We start from the raw sequence: 11,387 nt of genomic DNA, 5'->3' as shown, positions 1-11,387 counted from the left end.
GAGACTATTACAATTTGGAAATGCCTTATCCCCGAAATCCATCCCGATTTGTGATCAGATCTGCATTATCTTTTCTTTCGTTTTTTGTTCCACAAATTCTTATTAATTCTGTAATAATCAATAAGTGCATTTACTCGAGAAAAACATAGACATGCATTGTTTATAGAGGAAATATGTCATTATCTTCGTCATTTATTGCCGATCGCTACAACTGTTTAAGCCTGTTTAAAACCTTTTCCAAAAGCGTGAATAAGACCATAACATTATACCCCCAAAATAATCCATTACCTATTCTACGTGAAATTTTGAATTTTCTGTTGATATATTCTCCTCTCTCGATTTTCTTACTCGGGGCAATTTTTACATATCTTATATGCCAGTAACTGCACGGATATAAAACAGCTATATACCACGATTGTCCGGTGCGGGACATCAGAAAACACGCCCAACAATAGCCCCAGCTGGTCGGTTGGACGTACGCTCGGTCAAAGTTCATTGATGTCGCCGGCGCAATAAACTATTGACCAATCAGCGCGCTAGGATCCGGTCGCACCCCCACGCTGAATAGAGCGAATGAACAGCTTCATTCACGTTTGACCAACTTGCCGAATTCTATGAAACAGGGCGTTATACACTGTTCTTTTATTGGAAGGAAGTGTGATAATACTATGTTAGCTTTGAGGTCTCATATGGCATATATTGCCAGGAAATATTAGAAAGCCGTCATTCTTAGCACTTGTCTTCTTCGAAGCAACATACATACTTGTCTGGTGACTTCTCGTATTGACTTTGAACGACAAAGATTATTTTCAGTAAATCTTTGCGACTTTCGTTCCCTGAGGAATACCCTTATGTCTCCTATACCTTTCGACAGCACGTAAGTAGATATATTTCTTTCAAGATTTGTTTCCCTTTTCGAAAACATGGTCCTGAATTCGTATAATTTAACGTTGTTTCTCCCCGTACATCATGCATGTCCTAAGAGTTTAATTTATGTTTACAAACACATAATTAAAAAGGCTTCGTTTTTAAACGACCAGTCTCGAATTCATTGTCTATAGTATAATTATTCTCCAATATCTTAATGTAATGAGTGAAATGTCATATATTGCTTGATTTCTCAGATTAATCTAGATAAAGATCGTCTATGTGAACGAATTTCAAATTCTTTTTATCTGTATCAAGACGCATTCTAAAAGATTTGTTTCTCTCCTTTTTATGTTTTGCAGATCTATTCGTGGCGATTACGACATGGATCGTTTACACGCCGCATCTTCTCTTTTATCACTTGGTAGTAAGTGTGACCTGTCACCGATCACCATAGAAACTCAGGAACCTGACTTCAACAAGGCCATTGCATCCGTCATCTGGGCTCGACACCGTCACTATACTCCATCCACCATCTTCAAATGTGGCGTCCCCAACTGTCCTCTTTGCCCTGCAGTGGAGACGTCCAACACTCGCCTACCTGTACAGGAAGATCTTAAACGAAGTGAAGAGGTAGCGTCGAAGTCGTCCCGTCGATCATCCGTTGTCAACTGGCTAATTTCGTCGTCATCATCTTCGTCCGCGTCAACGGCTCCAGTGGCCACGAACTCTCCACCGTTGTCATCTTATCTTGCATCTGTCCATCGGTCATGGCCAGCTCCGTCATCACTCACTGGCTCGGTTTACTCGAACTCTGATACCGAAGGTTCACGATCTTCTCCGACTAACTCCGTGTCCTCTCCTTTGTATGTTCACGAACAATCCAATAACGCCCGACGTTTTCCGACCGTTCCCACTTCCAGTTCTCCAATGGACATCCATTCTGAGAGGCAGCTACCGTTCTCCTGCAAGTTCTGTCCCAAGCGATTCGCTCAGGCTTCCAACTGTTCGGCTCATCAACGAATCCACACAGGAGCTCGTCCTTTCCAATGTCCATCGTGTCCCAAGTCGTTCGCTCAGAGAACGTCTCTTCGTACTCATCTACGCACTCATACTGGAGATCGTCCCTACTCCTGCCAGGATTGTCAACAACGATTCGGGGATCTTTCGACTTTGACCAAACATCGTCGTACTCATACCGGTGAACGTCCCTACCGCTGTCATCATGAAGGTTGTGAGAGAGCTTTCGCACAGTCTGGCAATCTAAAGAGGCATTACAAGACACATATCCTGGACAGGAAACTGGAAAGTATCACTGTTTGAAAGAAAAGACTGAATGAAAGACTATATAAACTTTTAAAGAACATATACTTTGCAATCTTTTGATAATTGCAAGGGTCATTTTCATTCATGTGTGGTTTAATCACTGCCCATCTGCTTGCGTTCAGTGCCAAAGAATTCTCATTTATAATAATTTATATTATTGCATATTATGATTATCTTGTGGTTATGTTCTTTAAATTCTTTATTGTATTAATGCAATTAAACATTAATGCCTAATCTGTAATTGTTATGTGCCCTCTCTTATATCATTGATGTTTTTAATGTAATTAAGAAGTGTATACTTCGAAAGTTTTAAAGTGTCATTGAGTTAAATTTTACGACAATGTTGAATTCATATCTGGACATGATATTGCTATTGAGTCGACTTATCATGATTATATTTCATTTTAGATGACACTTTAAAACTTTCCGTAGTATATTCACACATGAATACTGAGAGAGAAGTGGAAGAGAGAGAGAGGGTCTACCTTGAAAGTGAAGTAGAATAATTGAATAGAAAATTAAGATGGGAAAGAGATGGATTTGGAGATCAGAGAGGGAGAGGGGGGATGAGATGAAAGATTCTGAGTGGATCAATAATTGGTTTGGAGGTTATGATGATGTAAAACTCACATGAAATCACTACCCCCTCTTTTCCCTCTCTTTCTCTCCCCTTCTCTTTCCTCTGTAATATTCTTTCTATGTAATGTTGTTTCCATCATCAAACGAGCTTTCAGTGTGAAAATTCACATTAAGGAGATGGATGGAGGGTAAGAGAGAGAGATGAAGGGATGGGAGTGATGAGATTGGTAGAGAAAGATCGAGAGAAGAAACATATAATGAGGGGATACTGGGAAAATAATGAGAGAGGGGATGTATAGGAATGAACGGTGGATATTGGAAGAAGGATAGAGAAAGGGTGCCAGGAGTGTCGAAAGAATATATATATATAACCTCCAAGTCTTCCCTTTCTTATTATACTCCAATATATATATTTTTTGGGGGGAGGGTGGGCAACGGGGCGACACGACATTTGCCCCTGCGACAATCACTCCAAGATTAATTTCGTCTAAGACGTATTGTAGGCTTAGGGATGCTAGAGGGTTTTATGTTGAAAAGTTGAAATTGGCCCCGGAGTTGGACATTCCATTAATGTGCGGAATTTATAGTGGAGAAATTGTCGCCGGGGTGATGTCATGGAACCTTCAGCTGAAAGGGATACACGACTAAAACTTTTCCTTTTATTAATCTAGTCTTTCCTCCTTTTCACCACTTCAAATTCATAAATGACGGCCCCTGTACTCGGGCTGTCTCATATTTGAACCTTTTTTTTGGGGGGGGGTGGTGATTGGGAGTATAACTACAAAGGGAAGACTTGGAGGTTATCGACCTCTGACGGTCTCGGTGTCCTTGCACTTGAGTCATATAAGGGGAATATTTCGTCTGTGTTACAGTCACACCAGTGAAACCGACCCCAAACCGACCGATAGTTTGTCATTAGAAATAACGTTATATCACTGGGTCGGTCTGGAGTCGCTTTCACTGATGTGAATGTGACATAACAAAGACGATGTCCACAGAAGCCTTTCTTCTTGGTATATGCCTAATTTGAATATAGCTTTACGCAAAACAAAAGAAGCTACAGTCTCGCATTCTCGCCCCTCACTGCTCCGCGAACTTTCCCAGGAACTTGAAAAGAAGCACGACACGGATTAAACAGATATATTGCAGTGATTGAATAGATAAAGATAAGCGTTATAAGTTTAACTGTCCTCTTGTATTCAAGTTCAAAGAAAATCGTGGTATATAAACGTTTGATAAAAGCTATCCTTGTTTGATGCACCGCTTGAACTTTTCGCCAGTACCTGGAATATCTACGAGTGTTTGTTAGATTGTAGGTTTGCAATTAATCTATGTTTTTATTAATGTAAGCCACATCCGAAACTAAGGAGAAAACACTACATCGGCCACTTTGATGTGATCATTTAACCAGCAACTTTTAAACAATTATAATCAAACACAAAAATCAATTTCCCTCTTTCTCAATATTGTATTTATATTTTGTCTAATGTATTTTTTCTGTTTCTTGATTATTGCTCGAACTATTGTGCAAACGTTGAAAAAATTACAGAAGAGGGCGGTAGGAAAAAATAAAGAGAAAAAAAAATGACTACGCCGATTTTTTTTTAAAGAGGGCGATATTGCATGGGAAACTTATGAGAGAGGTGTGTATAGTAGACTTGTTAACTGCAAAAAAAGGGTGAACGCTGCATTTTTTAGTACAAATGTCCCACTTGGCACAAATGTTCCTTGAGTCAAAAGAAAAGGATTCATCCAAAGAGACACGCTGTATCTATGCAAATAAGCAAGAAATTTGCATAAATTTGCATATTAGGTCGATTTAGTAAAACAAGTATTTCAGAATATATATTTAACCAGAACTGCCCTAAAATTGGAAATAAAGACTTAGGGTAAGACAGGGAAGAAAATTGACATAAAATGATTGGGATATCCTTGTTTATTATTACCTAATTTACATAAATTATGCAAATTATAATTTAAAACAGAGTATTTTTTCATGAATCCTGAACTGTTTAAAAAAACAGCAACTAATACACAATGTCAACATTCTACATGAAAGAGAATATATTAGCGAAAACATCGATATGCTTCATGACAGTATTAGTGTCTTAATTTGCTTAGAAAGAGGGCAAATATGTCAAAATGTATGACGTGATATTGCGCTAAAACGAGACCAAAACAACCTCTATGTCACAGTCACACTCACGAATCGGACAATAAAGCGATCAATGGTATGTCATTCGAGATAACGCAATCTCAACACAATAGCTTCCATCGGCTACTCGTATCGCTTTTGTTGGTGTATCTGCCACACCGTAATCTACGGGATATACGGGCAAAATGCATTTCGGTATCGGTAAAACACTATTAATTTTGTTTTGTTTCTCTTGGAAAATTTACAGGATGACAATCTACGGGATATACGGGCAAAATGCATTTCGGTATCGGTAAAACACTATTAATTTTGTTTTGTTGCTCTGGCACATGAATGACGACGAATGTACCCCACCTCAATCCACATTTTAACTTTGTTAAAATTTATATCTTTTGGAGACCCCGAAGTGGCAAAACTGCATTCCCCCGCGGCATTCCCGCTACTTTACAAAACCTGTTTGACTTGTATTATCGACTTGGAAAAGAGAGATGTATGAGACATCAGTTAACATTTCCTGAAGATATTTTTTTTATTATTATTTAAGCCTACGTCCAGTGGCGTAACTACGGGGGGGCACGTGCCCCCCCCCCCCCAATCGGCTGACCAAAAAAAAAAACGGTGAAAAGGAGAAAAAGAGGGAGAAAGGAAAATAAACGTAGTGGGAAAAAAAGATATTATTGTTCATTATATGTATAATGTCATATTATATCGTAATTATGTAATGTTATATTACATAAGAAACATTTTTTTCATAACTTTACGAACCATAATTTGCTCAGGGCCTATGTCTTCATTGTTCCTGGTGCTCGCATTGTCTGTTTAACGAGACATATAACCCTGTTATACTAAATCCTCCCGTTTTCAAGTCAATATACAACATACTGCCTAATATATTTCCTCGCACTTCGAGTTATTATTGTTTTATGTACAATAGTATGCTTCTTTTTCATGACTACTCAAAGTGAGTGCCCCATTTTAAGGTCTTGATATAAAACATTTCCTTTGCAGTAGTGGATTGGTGAAATATGTCTGCTCTCCATGAATTCCTAGAATCAGTCCTTAAAATGTCCCTTTTTCTGATCTGAATATCAAAAATTTTCAGCTCGCGCTTCGCGCTCGCATCATATGGTAAGTGAACTACGTATGGTCTTCGTGAATTCCTACAAACAATGCCCCTCTTCGGGTCTGAATTTCCTAAATTTTCAGCTCGCGCTTCGCGCTCGCAAGATTTGATTAGTGAGATGGGTATTTTAATCATGATTACAAGTGCATTATGTGCATGTTTAGATGTAATTCTAACAAAATCAGCAAGCGCTTATTGGCACTCGCATTAGATGACTATGGTGAGATGTGTATACTCTTAATGGATTCCTAAAATATACTAGTAGTCCTTAAAATCTTCCTGTTTGGGGTCAATATTTAAAAAAATTTCAGCTCGCGCTTCGCGCTCGCATTATTTAGTGAGACAGGTACGTATCATGATTACAAAAGATTAATTATAGTGTCCTTTTTAAGGTCTGAATATCAAAAATTTTAAGCTCGCACTTCGCGCTCGCATTATTTGACCAATTAAATACATATCCGTTTAATGGCACTGTCCTTAAAGTGACTCTATTAGGTCAGTATACCTGGCAACTGGGCGCGCTTCGCGCGCTCACTAGTGACTCAAAATTTTTGCTGGTGCCCCCCCCCCCAATGCCATGACCCACGGTACGCCACTGCCTACGTCCACGGGATCCCTCCTAATTTACCCTGTCCCCTCTCTGTATTTCGACACTAAATAAAAAAATATCGTGTTTTAAAGCCACCGGCAAGGCAAATTGCGTTTTTGGTATAATAAAGCAACTGTTATATCTATATTTCATATTTATCTATATTAATATTATTATTATCATTATTATATTTCTTGTTGTTATTATTATTATATCATTATTGTTCTGCAGTTTGTAATAATGCTCTAGCATAGTAAAGGCTATAACCCAACAGGAGCATGCCTAGGATACCCTTTCCCCTTTTGGTTTAATGTATTCAAAAATAGTTTGTCTTTAGAACTCTTAAAACTCTTCAATGTACCACAGATCTTCTTCATGTCAATTGTAGAGTATTTTCTCCTCAATCTATTCCAAGATTTCAATACAAGCAAAAGTAATCTTTTAAGAGTTCTAAAGACAATAAACTATTTTTAATACATGAAACCAAAAGGGAAAGTGTATCCAGACATTCTCCTGTTGGGTTATATAATTTACTGTGCTAGAGCATTATTACAAACGGCAGAACAATAATAATAATATTAATGATAATTATAATAATATCAGTAATGATGAATGTAAATATAAAAATATAGATATAAAAGTTGCTTTATTCTACCAAATAACGCAATTTACCTGGCCGATGGTTTTAAAACACGATATTTTTTTATTTAAAGTCGAAATACGGGGAGGGGATTAAATAGATTCGGAGGGCTACCGTGGGCGTAGGCTTAAATAAACAAAAAAAAAACTTTCTTCAGGAAACGTGTTGACTGATGTCTCATACATCTGTCTTTTCCAAGTCAATTATACAAGTTAAACTGGTTTTGTAAAGTGGCGGGAATGCCGGGGAAAGCAGTTTTCCACTTCGGGGTCTCCAAAAGATATATATTTTGATAATGTTAAAATATGGATTGAAGTATGATACATTCGTCGTGATTCATGTGCCAGAGTTTCATAAAAGCAGTAAACTGCAAAGCAATGTCATCCTGTAAATTTTCCAAGAGAAACAAAAAAAAATTAATATTGTTTTACCGATACCGAAATGCATTTTGCCCGTATATCCCGTAGATTGCGGTGTATCAGATACACCAACAAAAGCGATACGAGTAGCCGATGGAAGCTATTGTGTTGAGATTGTGTTATTTCGAATGACATACCATTGATCGCTTTATTGTCCGATTCGTGAGTGTGACTGTGTCATAGAGGTTGTTTTGGTCTCGTTTTAGTGCAATATCACGTCATACATTTTGACATATTTGCCCTATTTCTAAGCAAATTAAGACACTAATACTGTCATGAAGCATATCGATGTTTTCGCTAATATATTATGTAGAATGTTGACATTGTGTATTAGTTGCTGTTTTTTTTTTTAAACAGTTCAGGATTCATGAAAAAATACTCTGTTTTAAATTATAATTTGCATAATTTATGTAAATTAGGTAATAATAAACAAGGATATCCCAATTATTTTATGTCAATTTTCTTCCCTGTCTTACCCTTAGTCTTTATTTCCAATTTTAGGGCAGTTCTGGTTAAATATATATTCTGAAATACTTGTTTTTACTATATCGACCTAATATGCAAATTTATGCAAATTACTTGCTTAATTGCATAGAGACAGCGTGTCTCTTTGGATGAATCTTTTTATTTTGACTCAAGGAACATTTGTGCCAAGTGGGACATTTGTACTAAAAAATGCAGCGTTCAACCTCTTAACAAGTCTACTAGTATGAAGGAAGGGAGACGAGCAGAGGCGTGAAAACTTGAGGGAGGGGCCGCTGAGGGGCCTAAAGTTGTCCCGCACGCACGCTTCAGACTGTTCCAATGTGGATTACAGAGGGGGTAGTACATGTAGACTGAAGACTGGTTCTCTCTAACTGCAATATGATATCATCGTGAAAATTTAGATTCTCATATGAATATTGCAATTAGTGAGAATAAAAAACTTGATTTTTCGTGGAATGGTCCGAAGTGGACCTTACCCCTTTTGCAACCAAAATCTCTCTCTATATATATGAGAAAATGTGAGAAATTATACATGGACAACAGCTTTGGGCAACTCTTGTATTTAAATATGTTGTGACTTGGGAAAAAATGAATGAAATGGATGAAAAAATAACTTATTCCCCTGATATTTCACAATTGCTCTAAATTGAAGAAAAATGATATAACGATTAATATAATACAGGTTACAAAGTAGCTTCATATAATTTTTTCTAATAAAAAGTAAGTAGATGTGCACAAAAACATTAATTACATCTCGCTCCTGGGTGGGGTTGAACCACCAACCTTTCGGTTAACAGCCGAACGCGCTAACCGATTGCGCCACAAAACCTTCAATGTCAGTGTTTTAGTTGTCCCTGCCTCTTCAACATCAACGTTCGATCGGCGTACTTAAAGGAAAAAAATAGTATGTTTTCTTTCTTTTCATGAACCTAATCTTCATCACCGACACCGTTACCCCCCCCCCCCCTTCCCCTCTATCTCGACTGATAAGCAAGAAAATAATATGGAAAAAAGTATTGCGTTGGCCGGGAATCGAACCCGGGTCAATTGCTTGGAAGGCACCTTGCTAACCACTATACCACCAACGCTTTTCTTGTGCAACTTCCATACGTCAAACAAACCACGACTAAGATGTTGAACCACTATGATTATTTTTAGTTTTTTTATCACTGTATTCCATCAATTATTTACTGTTTGTCAAAATTAATCTGTTTAACTTTCGACAGAAGCAGGTATGTCTTGTGAATTAACGACAGAAATTAGTTTGTATTAGAGTTTATTTATATAAACAACGATAGTTTATTTTAACTAGTTGTATAAATGTATAAATAACGAGTAGGTATAAAACACTCATTCAATGAACAAGGTTAATATATAACCTTGTTCTCAGTTATATCTCCATGTGTGGCAAAATAAGGGTGGCAATGTTTGGCTTATTTTCTCTTTTTTCTATGGGACAAATGCTTGATTTTCTTACACTGTCAGTTTTCATTACAGCTATTCATCATAACTTGGCTCTTATTTAAATTTAATTCTTTAAAAAAAATTCTTAATAAAAAATAGAGATTGGAAAATGAAAATTGTCTTGCACCGATAGAGGGCGTACACAAAAATATGCCCAAGTTAGTAATGAAATATATATTGCAACTGTATGGAAATTAGTAATTTTGGTCACAAAAAGTGACATTTTAATGATTTTTTAAAGTTTGTGCTCTGTACAACATTGGCATACCATAGTCCTACCTGTAGAGATTCCCCACAGGCAGGAGGTAGCAGTGAAGTGGGTTGGGGTTTTCAGCTGTCCGATATAAAATGTCTACAATGACTAAAGACATACGATAATGGTCCAAGGGTCTTTCTACAGAACGAAAAGTGATATCGGAAAAGCGATAAAGAATATGATCTACGACCAAATTCCATTATAATTATATATAAGTATATTCCTTCAATATACCGCTGACATTTGTGCTATCTTACTCTGACAATTTACTCAACTCTTGCCATTTTTATCGAGCACCTAAATGTATATCGTTTGTAATAATTTACAAAATTAGATTTCTTACAGTTGAAGAAAAATAAACATTTATGACAATCCAGATTTTTCTAAACAAAATAGTATAGATTTGCACCAAAATACACATATCTCGCTCCTGGGTGGGCTTAACAGCCGAACGCGCTAACCGATTGCGCCACAGAAGTTTCGATGCTGCGTTAAATTGTCATTTCATCTTTAACATACATTCGGCGCATATTAAGAAAAATGTTGTTTTTCTTTGTGTTTTTTATGCATTTAACAAATTCTACCCCTATACTTTTTTCTCCCCCCCCCCCTCTCTCTCTCTATCCCCCTCACTCTCTTGTGTGAAAAATAAGTGAAACCTGAAAGACTGATATTATTAGAAACAAAGATTACGAGTATTGAAACCTTTATTTCCCAGAATAATCAACTATCCAATGTTAACAGAAGGACGAGTATGTTGAGCATAACTTTTCTCTTTTTTTCTCATTACTACGTCAACTTTACTCTCTTAAAAGTTATAATATATTTTACTGCGGATAGAGAAATATTGTCATGGTGATGTTAGGACAAGTACATAATTTTCATCATTTTCATTACAATAACTTATTTCTTACTGACATCATTCAAGTAATAGTCATACTCTCTCACGGGGCTCAGTCCCTTGCTAAGTTTGGCTGAAGTTGTGTAGAATTTATTTCTATTCGAGATAAATTGGCACATCCTTTCCTTTACTTTCTGAGATTTTCTATAGATTCGATCGAAACACTGCTTTAATGTCGGAGTTTTATCGAAAATGAAACACAGTATACTGTATAGCGCGTTGAAGCCATTGACTCACTACCAAACAATACACACCTCGGACATTGCGCGTCAAAGTTCATTGATGTGCCCGCCTCAATAAACTATTGACCAATGAGAGCGCCGCGAAGCGGTCTCACCTCTTGCTTGATGAAAAGAACCGTTCACGTTTGACGAACCATGCCGAATTCAATCAAACGTGGTTTATATATTTTGTTCTTTGTTGTTATTTACAGACGAAGTGTCATAATACAATGTGAGTTTAGGAGGGCTGGCTGGGTTATTTAGGGCCAAAGTGACATTACTAGAGTGCTACATGATCATGATCCTTTATTGTTTTACTCTTCTATTTTCTTTCTTCTTTCTCCTGGGCTCCGTAACACAA

General features: G+C 37.1%; 1 protein-coding gene and 1 non-coding gene across 2 annotated transcripts; one reads left to right on the top strand and one right to left on the bottom strand.

The window, feature by feature from the left end:
• The first annotated feature begins 608 nt into the window (after positions 1-608).
• Positions 609-2,427, top strand: LOC121426299 (replication initiator 1-like). Its single transcript, XM_041622541.1, has 2 exons — positions 609-877; positions 1,230-2,427. Exons 1-2 carry the CDS (start codon positions 852-854, stop codon positions 2,188-2,190), a joined length of 987 nt encoding a protein of 328 aa, XP_041478475.1. The 5' UTR covers positions 609-851; the 3' UTR covers positions 2,191-2,427.
• A 6,512-nt stretch (positions 2,428-8,939) lies between these two features.
• Positions 8,940-9,013, bottom strand: TRNAN-GUU. The gene has a single exon. It is a non-coding gene; the product is annotated as a tRNA-Asn (tRNA).
• Between the last annotated feature and the right edge of the window lie 2,374 nt (positions 9,014-11,387).

Source organism: Lytechinus variegatus, chromosome 13 (assembly GCF_018143015.1).
Source record: "Lytechinus variegatus isolate NC3 chromosome 13, Lvar_3.0, whole genome shotgun sequence".
Lineage (NCBI taxonomy): Eukaryota > Metazoa > Echinodermata > Echinoidea > Temnopleuroida > Toxopneustidae > Lytechinus > Lytechinus variegatus.
Note: the sequence above shows the minus strand (reverse complement) of the source record. Positions and strands in the feature narration are given on the sequence as shown.